General features: G+C 36.8%; 1 protein-coding gene across 1 annotated transcript in view; it reads right to left on the minus strand.

Moving 5' to 3' along the window:
* LOC145771273 (ubiquitin carboxyl-terminal hydrolase 47-like) overlaps positions 1-18,771 on the minus strand; it is a 247,893-nt gene that overhangs the window by 124,367 nt on the left and 104,755 nt on the right. The window contains exons 16-18 of the mRNA XM_082583009.1: positions 14,119-14,241; positions 9,327-9,424; positions 1,844-1,945 (exon numbers count right to left, since the gene is read on the minus strand). Of these exons, the coding sequence (XP_082439135.1) occupies positions 1,844-1,945; positions 9,327-9,424; positions 14,119-14,241 (323 nt within the window). The remainder of the gene's footprint in view (positions 1-1,843; positions 1,946-9,326; positions 9,425-14,118; positions 14,242-18,771) is intronic.

Genomic DNA, 18,771 nt, shown 5'->3' on the forward strand with positions numbered 1-18,771 from the left:
GTATGCCTACCTCAATATGCATGCTTTCCCAGTGTTATACCGTACATGAATAGATTAAGCTAAACCTGTTACAGTTTGGTACTCATCGTGCCAAGTCAATGTGTGGTATATGACTGTTCATCTGGCGGTTCTTTTGTCGATAAAATTTCCTTGTTCAAATTTCCAAAAAAATCGTACAAGAAAATTGAAATGGGACACTGCGCAAGAAACTCTCATCCGAGTTGTGCTACTCAAGCGCCTGGCAGGTTCCAGCAGGTTCCACCCGGCAGGCAGATGTTTGGCAGGTTCCAACAGGGAAGCGAAGGTTGACACTTTGCAGTCCCCGCCTTTGTCTACTCTTCAGCAGAGTATTCTGTGCCTGTCTGGTGCCGCAGTGACCACTGCCACAACATCGACACTGCCATTACCAGCGCTCTGCGCACAGTGGCCGGGCCGCAAAATTTTTTTTCCCACGAGATTTCTGTCTCATTGATTCTAGTTACTCTAAAAGTAAGATTTTCCGAAAGTGTTTCGAGAGATTGGTTGATTCCGATTGCAAAATAACTATTTGCAAATGCAATTCTGCAATGATAATAAAATATAAGCTTTTCCTAACCCTACTTTTTTTGATAAGCTCTTTTGCACCGCAAAATTTAATTTAAAGAAAAAAAAAAGTTCGACTTCGACGGGCGTCGAACCCTCGTTCTCACGATCACTAGGCAGAGGATAAAACCACTGAACCAACCGTGCCAACGAGAAAATGTTGCATTCACACGGTTTTAATACAAACTTTTACCAAAATATGTAAATGAGACAGAAATCTCGTGGGAAAAAAAAATTCGCAACCGGGCCTGACTGCTTGTGTCCCACACTATCGGATAGTCTCCATATTCTTGCTGGCATCCAACCTGCTGAGCTTTGTCGCGAAGAAGCCACTCTGTCTCTTGGGCAACGGGTACTGGAGACAAACCACCTTCTCCACTCCAAGCTCTCTGCTCCTTTACTGAGCACCCCGTCGACTGAAATCAAGACACCCATTCATGCCAGCCACTCAACTTCTGCTTAACGAAGTTGATGAACAAGATATCTCTGTGGCAAATTGGGCAGACAATAAATGGAATTCTGAAGGGATGTCAAGCACCACAAGACACCACTCATTCATTCCTGATGCCGACAGCCGTCGCCCGTCCCACTGGCTTGACGCTACCAAGACAGGCATGGGTGCGCTTCAACTATCTCTGTACGGGCGACCGGGTGTTGGGCTTTTCTACGCAACCATGCACCAATGGAGAATGGCATCTTTCTCCTCTTGTGAATGTAATGCTGAGAAACAGACCGCAGACCACATCATTAACAACTGCAACATCTTCAACCTACCCCAGAAGCTCGTATAACGACTTTGAATGGGCGGATTAGTATTAACAGTGCCACAACAAGTTTATGAAAAAAATTCAGTGATAACTTTTGTCCTCGTCCTGTGTATCTGGATGTTTGTGTTGCATCAATACTCTTTTTAAATTATACTGTATTGCATTGTAATTTTCTGTGTTGCTTAACGTATGTAAACTAATAAAAATATTTACAGCTAATTCTTTGCCATATTCTGCATCACGCACATCGAAAACTAAACTGCGGAGTTGATTCAACGGTGATTACTATTTTAGTCGCATCGGTCCACTAGCGTATTTACTAAAAGTCTGTGACCAGTACAGATATTTTAGAAGTACATGCATTAACCTACAAGCTTTTTATTTTAAGCTAGGCCACATTTTCCATAACTGTCAGTTAACGATAAAACTTCAATCCAAAGGTCAATGAAACTGGTAGTATGTGAAATAATCCCCATATTAAACGGAAAAAATACCTCTGCGATAACTGCTTTCAAATGACTGACGGTTTGAGTTTCAATGACTCGGATGAACATCGGGTCACAGAAGCACATTTCTTGATGATCTGCCACATGTACCTGTCAAAATTTGTGCAGTGCTATTTACAGATGTAATGCTGTGCTAGCAATGATTGAAAACCAAGTAAATGACGATACACTTCAACTGAGAAAAGTAATCTTTTCGTAGATAACAGCCAATTGGGAAATGTTTAAATACTGTATTTTATAATTTCATTTCATGGCTGCCATTGTAATCAAAATGTAATGTTAAGTTGTAATGCAAACATGAATATTGGATTTAATTTACACGAAATCATGTACAACAGGACTTCCCAAAGTGGGGGTCGCGTAATGAACTTCGGGGGTCGCAGAAAGTATACAAATTTTACACAAAACACTGCATATTAACACTTATGTGCAAGATGCTGTGCAAGTTGTTAACTTTAATAAAAGTTGTGCACTCAATAGGCTACCCGTATTTTGTAAATTTATATAGTGAAATAAGGAATGGGAGTTTGAAACCCTCTTTGCTGCATTGTAAACGTTGATTTCAAAACTAAAGCCAATGCTTTAAAAAGTTATTAGTGTTAAAAATTAATTAAAAATTTAGACTTTGTCGTTTTTGTAAAGACGATTTTGGAACGGCTTTTCAAATTATGCTATTGGTCAGGTTTGCTTGAAAAAGGGGTACAAATTTAATTTGTCCTTCCAAGGAGAAAACATCTATGTTTTTAGATTGAAATCTAAAGTTGAAGCATTCATCAAAAAATTAAACATCTTGAAACATAAGATTGAAAATGATGCATTTGAAATATTCTCATTAAGGCTTACTGAAAAGTTTTTGGCTAACAATGGCATGGAATCAAGCGTTATTAAGCCTCTGGTTATCGACACTTGTCAAGACTGTTGAAAGAGTTTAACAAGTATTTTCTTCTAGAATTGGACATTACCAATTTAGATTGGATCCAAAAACCACTTGCAATGTAAAAACAAAGTACCGAGCACCTTTCTTTCAAATCTCAGAAAAAATTTGCACATCTATCTTTTGACTCTAAGTTGTGGTTTGAATTTTCAGAAAAAAAGTTTCACACTTTTTGGCTTAGCTGAACGTTAGAGCGGAACGTTCACCATTATATGGCTTAGCAGTAACCGCACTTCTGCCGTTAATCTTGTGCGTGTCCGGAATGGCCCGTTTCGGTGAGTCCGATTCGGTGAGTCCGATACCTTAACGGGGGATTTTTTCATTTTTTTAAAAATTATCGGGTACCGTAGCCTAATTATCATTGCCGTTTTAGGGTTAGGGGTTGGGGTTAGAGCTTGGAGGTTAGGAACTCACCGAATCGGACTCACCGAATAGTAGCAGACCCGTGCGTGTCAGTGTTTCCAACGTTGATAAAATACCGTTCTAGCGTAAGTAACATTGAAACTGCCCATTCCCAAACACTTGCTTTGTAGCAGAGAGCAGTCGCACCCATCACACTGAATAAGCATGTTTACTTTTTAGTAGTAAAGTAAAGTAGTAGGGTTTGAGTACAGATGGCTTGTTTTTAGTTTTCATTTAAATTATACCTTTCAATAAATATCACAAACGTATATTTCGGAATATTTATCCTTTCAACCGCAAAGGGTCACAACAAATTTTAGGAGATTAAAAGGGGTCACAAGCAAAAGAGTTTGGGAAGCCCTGGTGTACGTAGACATTTTCATAAGATAGCTTTGTAAGGAGAACTAAGTAACGTCACATGGCTAACACAGGGGTGTCCAAAGTCCGACCCGCGATATATTTTTGTTCAGCCAGCGCTTGTTGTTGTACTATGTGTTATTTTTGGCCTGCAGACACACAGATATTATAGAAATTCAATTTACATTTTTTTTAAATTGATGAAGTATTTTTTCATGAACAAAAGTCAGGCGAGAAAAGTTAGATTCATTGTTGCATCATAACTGTGAAGCCAATAATTATTGTCTGAAGAGTATGGTAATGAGTGATACAGTCGAGTCGGGCATCCATTCATTTTCTTGCTCGCAACTTGCACAACCACTTTCGAGATTTTGCCATAAATATGAATTATTGCTAATGACTTCTTTCTGCTTCAACCCTGATGAGGCTTCAACCTAGATGAGTGTCTGTTAGTAATAAAAAGTATACTGTTGGGACTATATACCGATCACCTAAAAATGAGTGCAAATCTCACTACTCTTTTATTCAACATTTAACTCAAGTTCTACAATCAACTAAAAATGATTGTTATATTTTGGGTGATCTTAACTATAACCTTCTTGATCTAAACAACAAACACACCAAATGATTTGTTGAAACCATGTTTGATTACAGCTACTATCCTATCATTAATACACCAACCAGAATATGCAATTCAGCAGCCACAATAATTGACCACATTTGGACAAATGTCTACAATGCTCAAATAAAAACAGCAGTGCTCACTGACTGTATTGCAGACCATCTTCCAGTATTACAATGCTCACAATTAGGATTAGTCAAACAGTGTAATTTTCAAAAAGAACATAGAAATTTATGTGATAAAAACATTGCTATGTTTACAGAAAAGTTACAACAATTAGATATCTCTGACATATATTATGAAACTGATGCAAACCAAGCATATGATATATTTATTGACAAGTATAATACTCTTTTCAAAACTTGTTTTCCAATGTAATGACAAAAATAAGAAACATAACATATGGTATGATAATGAATTGAAAGAAATTCATCAACTAAACAATTGGCATATAAAAAATTTCTTAGAAAACCAACACCAACAAATAAAGCAGCATATAATAAACAAAGAAATACTTATGAAAATTTTTTGAAATTTAAGAAACAAAATCATTTCAAAACCCTTCTGCATAAACACAAAAATGATCTTAAAAAGACCTGGAGAGTCATAATTAGTTTGCTTGGAAGGAAAAAACCTAAAAGTCACTACCCCACTAGCATTAATGGTCAGGTAGTAAATGATGCTACACATAAATGCAATCACTTTAATGAATATTTTACTTCTGTGGCAGAAAAATTACTTGAAAAAATTCCCCATTCCGCTGATCATTTTTCCAAGTATCTTCCAAATTCACCACCCAAATCAATATTTTTAAAACCTGCAAGTTTTGAAGAAATTTACGGATTTATTAAATCTTTGAAACCAAAGTTAAGTTGTGGTACTGATGGCATTCCAAGCAAAATATTGGCATACCCCCGATAACATAATAAAAGTACTAACACATATTTTTAACTTATCTTTGGTACATGGTGACTTCATAAAAGCATTTAAAATCGGTAAAGTAGTGTCAATCTATAAAAAAGGAGACCCAAACAATTGCAGTAACTATAAACCAGTTCGTCTTTTGTCTTGCTTCTCAAAAATCTTAGAAAAAGTCATGTACTCAAGATTATACTATTTCCTTGATCAGCGTAATTTCTTTTACACCCAGCAGTTTGGTTTTAGACATAACCACTCCACGAACCAGGCTACTACACTACTAATCAACAAGATCTACAAAGCAATGGAAAATAAAGAAGCAACCCTTGGCATCTTTTTAGATTTATCAAAGGCTTTTGACACAGTAAATCATGAAATACTTCTGACAAAACTTTATCACTATGATATCAGAGGAACACCCCTCCAGTGGTTTCGAAGCTACTTAAACAATCGTTTTCAGCCAGTAGAAATTTCTGGTAGTGCTTCAACTCCATTAGAGACAAAGTGTGGTGTGCCCCAAGGTTCTATTTTAGGCCCTCTATTATTCATAATTTACATTAACGACTTCCCAAATTGTACTGATTCTATCATTTTTGCGGATGACACAAATCTTCTGATGTTAGGTAAGAGTGTGGATAAATTGCATGAAGCGGCCAATACAGAAATGCACGAAGTTGTCAAATGGCTTGTAGCAAATAAATTATCACTCAATGTACACAAAACAAAATACATGGTACAGACGAAATCGGTTAATCGAATCACCTATTTGCCAGACGTTTTGATACGATTATACGATTGATTCGCTTAACCAATTTACTAAAAAAAAGATTTATTGTGAATGGGCGTAATTGTTGGGAAGATGTCTGTGCTGACTAGGCTGCAACGCACATTACAACTGATGCTTTCTACAACTGTTTACAATTCTGGTTAAACTTTAAGGAGTTCACTAGTTCTGTGTTACATAACACTATGCTGTATGTTCCACCCAGCAAAACTGGTCCTTTTTACATTGATTTATTATCTGCAGACGTTGAAACAATGTAAAAAAGACCAGCTTTGCTGACTTGGCTCAGCAGGTATGATCAAAGCATTTTTCTGCAAACTGCGGCAATCGGACTTGTTTTCTTCATCTCACCGTGCTCTGTGACGTCACAACGCGAACTTTGACCGTTGAAGTTTTTGATTCAAGCGTGCTATTTTTAGCTCGTACCAGCTGTGTAGTTTTGAGTATGGAACGTGGCCTACGAAAATAGTGGTATGGCAGAAAAACACGGCTCACACACATTGTTTTGAAATCGCAAATTTTTTTTTCAAGTCTTTTGCGCTGTCTGGTAAAATAATTAATTTGCAATGTTCTTCAACTGAACGAAACTGCACAAATGAAATTATGCACTGCATTTCACAACAGTAGGCTACTTTTTTTCAGCAATTTAAAAAAAATTCCCCAAAGTTTTCTGGTAAAAACTTTTGGACATGCTTTCCAACGCTTCCCTCTTAAGCCGAAATAATTTGTCCATGTCCATTCCTTGAAAGGCCAGTCGCCAACGGATGACATCAAAAGCATTTAAACTTCTTTAGTGTGATTATTCCTTTTGTGTGCTCTTCTGTATTGATGAAGCCCAGCTGTGCGAAAATTGGTTCTTTGTAGTGCGATATCTAGCACATAAGATTATGGCTGGGATTACAGACACATGCGTCTGTCTCACCTTTGCTTCATTTTGCCTTTGAACATTGCAGACAATAATGCGAAGCAAAAAAGAGACATTCTCTTTTCGCTAACGGGTATAATTATACGATTAAATGAATGAAGTATGCAAACTATAAGCAAATCCTGATGCTTTTATCAGACTTATTCTTTTAAGCGGTATGCGCTTAACCGATGTTTCTACTTAACATCAGATTGGATTTGGTTTGGGATTTCAGGTTTTGATTCAAATAAACGATTGATATGTTTAAGCAGTATACTATTAACCGATTTCGTCTGTATTTGATACTAACCGTTTACGTACGAATAAGTGTAAGCAAATCTTAAGTATAAATGATCAACCAATTGAGAGAGTACAAAATATCAGTTTCCTTGGCCTGACTCTGAATGAAAATCTTTCATGGAAACCACACATGCAACATTTGCTGCAAAAGCTTCGAAGAAATTTTGGCATAATTACCAAGATTAGACCCTGTCTTAATTTGTCAAATTTGATCTGCTTATACCATTCTTTAATTGAAAGTAACCTGAGGTATTGCATTACGACTTGGAAATACGGCAACGAAGGACTTATACAAAAACTTCAAAAAATCTGTGACAAATCTCATCGCATTTTCCGTCCCAACAATGATAGTTGTAGCAAGATCCCGATATCAATTGAGCAATTGTTCAAACTGGAAATTGGTGTTTTCGTGTTTAAATTTCACAACAATTTACTACCAGATTGCTTCTCCAACCTTTTTAAATATGTCAAAGAGGTTCACAGCCTGTCTACTAGAAACCATGATAATGATTCTCTAAACATTCCATACTTCTCAAAAAGGCTTACTCAGCATTCAATAGAATTCACAGGTGCGAAAACATGGAACAAATTTCCTTCTTTAATTAGAAAGACTGATACAAAGTCACTTTTTATTCACAAACTAAAACAACATTTAAGAAAAACGGACACACAATAGAAATACAACGTAGAACGGCTTTCTTGCATTCTTGTGAAGATTTTAGTGGAAATCCGAAATTATTTACAAAAGATTAGGCTTACCTAACAATAATATCGATTGCTTGTGCTGTACTTTTTTGTTTGTAGATATTAACAGCAAACGAGATGAGAAACGAAATTTGTCAACAAAGAGCCCCACTCCTGTTTAAAACAAGTGAAGTCGTTCCCGTTAAATCAGTGTTTCCCAACCTGGGGTCCGCAGATATTCAGTGGATATTCAGTCTTGGTTACACGATCTTTGCTCCGAAGCTGCACAGGATAGCCACTCTCTGCTTTGTATGAATATTTTTCCTTGTCATCTGTCGCTTTTTTTATCTCTTCAATCTCAAACGTAGTATCCTATTGTTTCATCCCTTGGTTCTCCAATACTTCCGGCTGCTCTTCAGGCATGCAACTTAAAACAATGGGAATTGGGCTTCATGCCAAACACCGATACGGTATTATTAGTCGCACAGTGATTTCCAAATATAGTCGTAGATAAGATTAGTCGATTGAATGCTATTTTTAGACGGAAATGAACAAAAGGCCATTTTTTTCTAAATAACTTGTTTTCTGTTGCAGTTAGCACATTAACACTGTATTGAAAGCAAATAAAAAACCGACCCTTCTAGTTATTTTGCTACAAGTTCCAGCTCTCTATCTTTTATCGCTTTTGAGATATAACCAAAATTGCATAAATCCGCTAGGGGGGACCCAATTATACAGCCTAACTTATTATATCTTTTTAACTTTTCAACCTGCACATTGCTTCGTTGTATGAAAATGATATTACATAACACAATATTGCAATATATGCAATATGCATCTTCCTAATTATCAAATCTGCACAGTGGACAGCCTGGGAAAAATTTTGGACACCCCTAGGCTAACACACCACAAAAACACTAGACGTACGCTTTTAGCTTCATTGGAGCCTCACATTTTCTGTACCGTATGCCATTTTATGTAATAAATCTCTATTACAGTCGATGGAAATGTGTTTTAAAATTTAACTACTATTATATCTAGTTAGATCATTTTTATAGAATGTGATTGATTGTAGAAATACGGAGATATTCAAATCAATAAACGAAATTTTAAATTTAAAACTTGACAGCAGGTATCAGACAAGCCGTTTAATCAGCGCTCTTGAGCATTTTTATTATCGCTAAACCCCTGATATTATTTTGCGTTTGTCACGGAATTCTTACTTGCAACAATTTAGCTTAAAACAATAACGTTCTTCTTAAAATAATAACAATGAACAACTGACGCAACAACTAGCACTGCTTCTTTATCGGCTATTGACTGCACTCAATCCCTTGTTTAACTAACTGGCCTACCTGGAGTGTGACTGTTGCACGGTGATCAAAAAAATTCAAAGTGATGGAATAACATAGTGAAACAAGAAATCAATTTCTCTAAAGTAAGAGGAACCTTCGCGGAACCCTTTGAACTCAAGAAACCTCACTACATGTTCAACAGAATCCTAAGATTCCGCAGATCCCCTGTAGAGGAGCACGAGCTAGATGGATTGGTAATTGTCTAAATTACCTTGACAGTTACCCCACCCCTTTTGTATATTTCAAATGTTTCATGCTCTTCTCTTGTCTCAAGCAAAAGATCGAACAAATACGTCGTTCTTGCGCCACCTATGAATATATGAATAGGAAAATTGATTACAAGACTAGTTTTGATGCTATAGTCGATATTAAGATGTGAAGACAATTTTTGCAGAAAGACGACTTTGTTTAAACATGAACAGATAAAACTTAGCAACGACACAATATTGTACATAATATCCAAAATAAATTGAAAGTTGGAAACGTTTTCAGTTATACACAATGTTAACCCTAATCAAGCATCTAAATTGTTATAAATAAAATGAAATGCGAAATGCACTGGGTATGATGTTAAACTACATCCCCGATGTCAAGTGGAGAGATCTGGGTCCATTGATGCCACAACATGTCGTGCTGGTAGTTCTGGTCCTCACTTCTCACATTCATGCCCGTGCTAGGTCGGCGACGAATAGCTACATATTACAACGGCTTCAATGAACAGCTTACAAGAGGAAAAACTTAAGTCAAACCCGGTTTGACCAAACTCGTTAGTTGTTATGTGGATGCAGCCGGTCATCAAGACTACTTCAATGTCTGAATAAAGGTTAGGAGTAATCAAGGGCAAGCTATCCGTAGAAACCTAAGTACCAAAGAATCCTCATGATATTTGTTAAAAAAGTAATGGCCTCCAGTCTCACCAGCCTTAAATGGACAGAGTTCGAGAAGAATCTTTGGGTCTGACAATGCTGAAAGGTATGTTAAGAATTCAGGGGTATGATTGGGAAGTTTGAAAGTTGGAAACTTGCGTTGCAGAGGTATTGACTATTGTGAGGTTATTGAAAAGCTGCGAAAGAGGAAGGTAAATGCTTGCTGTTTACAAGAAGTCCGATGGAGGAGCAAAGGAGCCCGGTTCTTGGGTAACAAAGAAAGAATATACAAGCTGTAGTGACCAAGCAGCAACATTGGGAACAGAGGAGTTGGGATATTGGTTAAGGAAAAGTGTCAAAAATGCTGTTGAGGTTCGTAGACAGAGTGATAGAATCATGGCGTTAGTAATGGTGATCAAACACGTAGTAATGAGAGTGATTTATGCTGATTGCTGATGCACCACAAAGCAGAAATTCCAGTGCAAAAAATAAAAGATTTATGGCCGATAAATACAGTATGCAAGAAGTGATGGAGAAATCGAATCGGGTCTTGGGGACTGCAATGGTCAGGCTGGCAAACAAATCGATGAGTTTGAAGGTGTCCATGGAGGGTTTGGTATAAGCAAAAGGAAGTGGCAGAAGGCGACTACTTGAGTTTTGTGATGAAAAGCACTTATGTGTTGCAAAGACCTGGTTCAAAATAGAGGAGGAAAAGTGACTTTCAGTGCAGGCAGAAATGAAACTGAACTTGACGTTGGGTTGGTATGTTTGCAGGTCAAAGATATGAACGTAATACCATGTGAATTTCAAAATAGATTAGGGGTTTTTGAATTAGACAAGAGATGTCTGAAGAAGACTGTAAATAAAAAAGTGATCAGAACAAAAATTTAAAAGTTCAAGTACAGGCAATTCAAAAATTGGGCAAAAAAAATAGTTGTGAAAGCTATCAGGAAAGAAGCTGATCAGGAATTGACCAAACTTATAAAAATCAAAAAGAAGTATACAAGTTTATGGGTTCCGAAGCGGGATGGGAAAGACGTAGATGGGCACGTTGGACGATGTATCAAAGGAAGAAATGGAAGACTTGATTTCAGTGTCGAAGATCGTGGAAGAATATGGAAAGAACATATGGAGGCTATAATGAACGAGGAAAACGGTTGAGATCAAATCGTGGAAGCCAAAACGGCAGCAGGCCCAATAGACAGAGTAACTCGAAACATCGAGATAAGGGAAAGAACCTGTATATGAGTTGTATGGACATAAAAAAGACATTTGATACAGTGATGATATGGGCAACGAGAAAAACACGTATCAGAGGCACTTGTGTAAGCAGTTATGAGTCTTTATGAGTGTGCATGGATGAGAGTTCGCATTGGATCTGCACTTTCAGACGAGTTTTCAGTGACGGTTGTTGTACAACAAGGCTCTGTTCTCTATCCTCTGATTTATGCCATCGAGATTGATACGGTCACCGAACATGATGAAAAAGATTCTTGATGGAGATACTATAATATGTCGATGAAAGATATGAGAAAAAATCCGAGTAGAGCTTCAATGCACAGCTATGTGTGTCAACATTAAATAAGTGGAATGAAAGATCATACGGAGATTGTTTTGAATGTAAAAGATACAACAAGATCGAAGAAAGAACGGTTGATACTGTAGAAAATGTAAATGATGAAGTGGGATCGGTGAATGCCTTCTGCAGAAATAGGTTGAATGCCAGTTGCCAGTGGTGGTTGTGAAGTAGCAATGAGTGCAAAAGTAAGGTTCGGTGAAATTCAGAGAGTGTTCAGAGAGTGTCCAGAGTTGTTATGTGGTAGAAGATTTTCTTTGAGAATGAGAAGAATTTATAGTAGTTGCATAAGATCTGCAATGATGTACGAAAGTGAGACATGGTGCTTAGGGGAAAACAAGTTGGCAATTTTATGAATGACTGAGAGAGCAAGGGTGAGGGCAATGTGTGATTTGAAGCTGATGGACAAGAACAATACCGAGGAACTATAAACTTGCTTGGATTGATTGAGATTGTTAATAAGTTAGCAAAAGTGAATGGAGCGATAAATAATGCTTTGAGAAGAGCGCTGGAGTTACCAGTGGATGGTCAAAGAAAGCAAGGAAAACCCAAAACAAAATAGAAAAGGCAAGCTGAGGAAGAAAGCAGTAAGGTCGACTTGACAAAAAGATTGCTTTGGACAAGTGAAAGTGAATGTGGCAGGTCGAGGTGGATCTGGCCACCCTCGGTAGAAGGGACGTCACCGGATTAAAACTGAACATACATACATACAAGAGTGAACTTAAAATGGCAAAGGAAACCACATCGCATGACAATTGAATTAAATACGTTACGATAGGAGGCACTTGTGGCCTGTTGAGTCGAGAAATGCAGGATTTTATGAGCAATTGAGCAGCCTCATGCATTTTAGTGTCGAATTCTGTACAACATATATAATATTTATAAAAGACTCTAATAATGGTTTATTGCTTAAGCATGATTGACATTCAAGTAAATAATCTATATCTTTAATTCTGCTTAGATTAGCTAAATCTAAGTGCCCTATCATTCTCATAGCCAACCGATGTTTGCACACTTTGAGCCATGTAAACAAATGAACTTGTATACGACATTTGAACACGAGTAGGCAGCTAAAATATGGACCTCCCTCTTACTTGTGTTCACATATTGTGTACAAATTCATTTGTTTGCAAAACGCAAACTGAACAAACATTGGTAAGTCCACGTGGCATTTAGACACGAGAGTCAAGAAGTACTTAAATTTTGAAAATCTAAACAGAAAAAGTGCCATTAAAAAGTCATATACTTGAATTTTTATATGTACCAGTGATGATCTACAAATTAGGCGAACAAGCACTTCTTGTTGACAGTCTTACTGGTTCATTCCAGCAGATGTGGTAAATAGGTGTCCCCAAGATTTCTAAGATACATCCATAGTACACATTTACAAATGCAACAGAAATCCTCAATCATGCGACAACTCTCGAGGAATTTCTCTCCTGTAAATTGCTGGAAAAATTATTACTCGTGTCGTGTTCTATTTAACTGCCTCTTAAACCAACTTTAATAAGGCCTTCTCACTGTAAATGTGGATGTGGATTTTTTTTCAGGGTTGAGGAATTGTGGACATGATCTTTGAGACCATACAGCTTCAAGAGAAATGCATGGAGAAATGCCAAGACCCCTGCACTGTCTTTGTTGCTTGGACAAAAGTTTTTGATACAGTCAGAAGGGAAGTGCTGTGGAAAATCATGCATAATTTGTTAATTACGGATATCCAAACACATACATCTCTATTGCAAGATAATTTCATGATGGCCCACGTTGTTGATGACACTACACTTCCTGAAGGTTTTCCAGTCACAAATGGCATGAAACAGGCTTGAAGTCTAACATGTAGGAGAGGCAGAGCATCAGGCTATCAACAAAGCTAAAAGTTTATGGAGCAGTTATTCTGGTCTATTACCTGTAAACAAATGGGAAAAGCACAAGGCCCGAGCCTTGAATAAGAATAACTCCAGCGAATCATCTTTCCGGGTCTATCCTGCAGCAGAACCTTTACTGCATAGATAGGCCACATCAGCCATCTTTGCATTCATGCACGCAATTACATATTAAAGCTTGATACAAATTCGAAGACAAAGGGCGAAAATTAAATTATCATCATCACTTGAATGTCAATCCATATTTTATAATAACTATATATATAGGCTACGCAAACGTTCTACCAAATTTGACACTGAAATCCATGAGGCCATACTCATCAAATCCTGCAATCCTCGGTTCAACAGGCAGTTGTTTGCAGCAGATGCCTCCTATCTTGTTAACGTATGTAATTGAATTGTCATGTGATGTGTTTTCCTCGTATCAACTGTCAGGCGTCATGTGATGTGCCTTAGCTTCCTTTGCCATTTTTAGTTCACTCTTCTGCATGTCGCATTCCATGCAGAGTAATTCAATGTTCAGACGGTTGATCAGGGTTAACAAGTGAATAACCAAAGAAGTTTGCAATTTTCTGTTTGTTTTTATATATTGTCGTTGGTTGGTTTTATCTGTTTAGGGTATAAAGACGTTTCAGAATTATAAAACAACAGTAGAACAGAAAGAAGCTTTAAACTCACCTAGTAGCTTACTTAATGATGATTGCACATTTTCATTGTCTACATCATAAGATCGATCTAATACATCATTGATATGGTCATATTTAACCAACCTGCACAACGCAAGGGGTACCAAAGCGGCATCTATGAACAAAAATGGTTAATAAACTGTAACAGTCATAATATAACTTGGTTTAGCTGTGGTTGAGACCACAGAAAGCGTCGATTAGGATGTACCAATTTTGGGCAAGTGACTCAAATTTTCACCTAAATTGTAGTTGGGCTCATTATTCATGAAAATGACAAAAAAGTTGAATCTATGTCGTTTGACTCCTCCTGTAAAAGTGTTTCCATGGAGACGACCCAAGTAGTGGAAGTAGAAATCTACGGTATCTTAAAAGTCGATGGAGCTATAACAATTTTTGTTTATTTTAAATTTTGAGTTTTATTAGCAAGAGCTCATCCAACTATTGGAAAGCATCAAGAAGCCCCAAAGCATTAAAAGTGAAACACAAAAACAAGCTCAAGAAACTAAAATTGCAAATACAGATAGTTCAGCTGATGATGAAAGTTGTAACGAAAAGGATAAGTCATATGTTGAGCAACCTTCAACTTCTTCAAATCATACTTCAAAGAGAAGAAAAGTTTTGCTTTGTGAATGTGTGAATTGGCACAGACAATGTTAGTTGTGATGTTGTTGACAACAGACAATGTTGTTGTGAGTTGGTACAGACAATGTTATCACTCTGAAGGTAAGTGCTCCACTTGAAGTCAGTAAGCTTTCTAATGGTATAATATTGATTAAATTATTGTTTTTGGTAGTACTTTAGCTTTGGTATTTTAAACGTGCTTTTGTAGTTGAGAGCACATTCTAGTGTCATTTTAATGTGCATTGTATGCTCCAGCTCTGTTCTTGATCAAGACTTTAAAGGGTCTTACAGTTTTTATGTTTTTGAGATGGAAGAAGCATACTTGTCTCTTTGAGATTATTGTATGTTGGTATGATAATGTGTCAAATCTTTGTAATGAAATTGCGCTCTTCTGATTCGCGTGTGTGACGTCATTATTATTTTGTTTCAGACGCAGGCATTTTTTCTTTATTAGTACACGCGGTGTTTTGTGTTTTCAACTCGTTGCAGTCTTTAGTTTGTTAGCTGGTGTTAGGTTCCCATGTTTACAGAGTAATGATGTTCTTTTCTGTTTACGTATGTATTTATGTTCTCTATTTAGATATCATACTTTTAAGTTAATTAAAACTTCAGTAAGTGAAACGTCTGGTTATTGTAACAGAACAACTTAATTAACTTATTTGAAAATGGAAAGCAAGTTTTATAAACCTAACGTCTTCAATAGGGTGGAGTGAAAAAAACTTTTTCTGTCATATTAATGAAGAGGGGTGTTAAAAGGGTGTCATGAGGTATAATATTGACTTTAAAATTATTTTTTTGATGTGGCACCCAAAATCGAGCGTGCCACCCAGCCCCATAGGTCACGCAAAGGTCAAAATCCACGAAAACAGCATAACTTTTTTTATAATGCTCCTAGAAAGCTGGGAGTAGGCTTAAAAGTTGCAGAACAGCTATGTTCCTATATGCTCTAAAAGAACATTTTGTTCTAAATGCATCTATTGAACAGATATTCCAAAAAAACGTATTTTTTCCATTTTCGGGGGCAAATTTATATGAAATTGCATTTATTTGATGCTTAAATACATTTTTTACTACACTTTGTTCATTTATTTTGGGTGTTATTATGGAGTCTACATATTTGGACAGATGGGAACCTTGGCTATTTTAATTGAATGGTTATGGTTGGTTACCTATGATGGTAGTTTGTTGGTAGGTAGGCCTACTATACCATACCGTCCTTAGCATTAGCATATTGTAGCGGACTTAATAAAGCAAGCGAATACTATCTTTTAATTTGATATTGTTATACATTCATCAACATTATAGAGAGGTACTTACACATTGAACAGGATATTTAGAACAGCACATATCTAGGTATTTAAATTAAAATAGAAAATGCACAATCAAACCATAGCTAAGCCACAATTCGACTGACTTGCCACCATCCCCAGTCCACAATCGAACAATTGTTCAATCTGCAGGAAGCTTAATTTAAAGCAACAGTAGCCAGCTTTGAGGAAATACATGCACATAAAACAATTGTACAGTAAAACCATAAAAAAGTGTTACAAGAATAGTAGGTATTTAAATCATCATAATATTAGTCCATTAAGAAGCAAAATGTTTCTTGGTGTCGAAGCGTTTCATTAAACACCGAGAGTTAATTTTTTGCCTAATCAATCCGTCACGTCTTTCATAGCCAGCAACTGAAGACGATGCCTCAATAACAAGTTTAATGTGCCTTTTGAGTTGCCGACTATGACATGGATGACACAATGGGGTGGATCTTACTTCTTCAAGCTGAACATTATTCAAGTGTGTGATTGCCGGATGTTTAGAGATGTCAGCCACGTTTAAATTGACCATTTTAAAATATTCTTTTGCTTTAAAGTTTAGCTTTGGCACCAAGAATCGTCGCACATCAACATTAATGTTGCTTAATTCACTTCCCCATCTGATTGATCAACAAATCCACCTTTAAAATCACCCATATCCATATTTTGAGTTGCCACTACGTCATGTTTTTATGGCTTTGGATGGAACGACAAAAAGCCCGGATACCTTTTCTGGAAGAATTGGAAAGGAGTAAAATAGAAGTGTATTTGATTGGCCAGTTATTGAGTTTAAGTCCATTTTAAACCAAAATTTTTCGTTGCTCACAATGAAATTGTGGATAATCTCAGCACTGATCAGCATTATGCCTACAAAATATGTTGGGCGGTTATTCTCGGGCATGTGGATTATGATTTGGAACTTCTAGAAATTGGGCCAATATTTCACTCCCCGCGATTGACTCTCGCTTGCAGAATAATGCGGTATTATGTCTCAGTCGAAAAGCCATCTGCAATGCTTCAATTATTGACTGAATTTTGCATACAAGTATATTTCCCAAAATGGTTTCAAATTAAGCGAGAGAATCGAATTAGAAGTGGTGCAACAAATCTGTTTGGCCTCGTTTAAAAGATCGTTAAATTTCCAAATAAGAGAGTCAGGGACATTTCACTGTAAGTTGTGCAAAGAAATGCATTCTCTGCTCATCCAGAAAACATACTGTTAAGCATGTTATTGCTAGCAGATGGAAATAAAGATGTGAGGAGGATGGCTGTTAACAAGATTCTATCAATTAGAGGTTGTTTATCGAATTACACAATTGAAAATATGGTTATGGGTGATTTTAAAGGTGGATTTGTTGATCAATCAGATGATGAAGACGAATCAAGCAACGATAATGTTGATGTGCGACGATTCTTGGTGCCAAAGCTAAACTTTAAAGCAAAAGAATATTTTAAAATGGTCAATTTAAACATGGCTGACATCTCTGAACATCCGGCAATCACACACTTGAATAATGTTCAGCTTGAAGAAGTAAGATCCACCCCATTGTGTCATCCATGTCATGGTCAAGCTGTTGAAAGGTACATTAAACTTGTTACTGAGGCATCGTCTTCAGTTGCTGGCTATGAAAGACGTGACGGATTGATTAGGCAAAAAATTAACTCTCGGTGTTTAATGAAACGCTTCGACACCAAGAAACATTTTGCTTCTTAATGGACTAATATTATGATGATTTAAATACCTACTATTCTTGTAACACTTTTTTATGGTTTTACTGTACAATTGTTTTATGTGCATGTATTTCCTCAAAGCTGGCTACTGTTGCTTTAAATTAAGCTTCCTGCAGATTGAACAATTGTTCGATTGTGGACTGGGGATGGTGGCAAGTCAGTCGAATTGTGGCTTAGCTATGGTTTGATTGTGCATTTTCTATTTTAATTTAAATACCTAGATATGTGCTGTTCTAAATATCCTGTTCAATGTGTAAGTACCTCTCTATAATGTTGATGAATGTATAACAATATCAAATTAAAAGATAGTATTCGCTTGCTTTATTAAGTCCGCTACAATATGCTAATGCTAAGGACGGTATGGTATAGTAGGCCTACCTACCAACAAACTACCATCATAGGTAACCAACCATAACCATTCAATTAAAATAGCCAAGGTTCCCATCTGTCCAAATATGTAGACTCCATAATAACACCCAAAATAAATGAACAAAGTGTAGTAAAAAATGTATTTAAGCATCAAATAAATGCAATTTCATATAAATTTGCCCCCGAAAATGGAAAAAATACGTTTTTTTGGAATATCTGTTCAATAGATGCATTTAGAACAAAATGTTCTTTTAGAGCATATAGGAACATAGCTGTTCTGCAACTTTTAAGCCTACTCCCAGCTTTCTAGGAGCATTATAAAAAAAGTTACGCTGTTTTCATGGATTTTGACCTTTGCATGACCCATGGGGCTGGGTGGCACGCTCGATTTTGGGTGCCACGTCAAAAAAATAATTTTAAAGTCAATATTATACCTTATGACACCCTTTTAACACCCCTCTTCATTAATATGACAGAAAAAGTTTTTTTCACTCCACCCTAGTCTTCAAGGCTGATCCAAGTTCTGCGCAATCCAAGAAAACCTGGCTACATTGGTACAAACAATTCACGGGATTCTTAGAAGGTGCACCGGATGCGACTGATGTGGACAA

Source organism: Aplidium turbinatum, chromosome 5 (assembly GCF_918807975.1).
Source record: "Aplidium turbinatum chromosome 5, kaAplTurb1.1, whole genome shotgun sequence".
Lineage (NCBI taxonomy): Eukaryota > Metazoa > Chordata > Ascidiacea > Aplousobranchia > Polyclinidae > Aplidium > Aplidium turbinatum.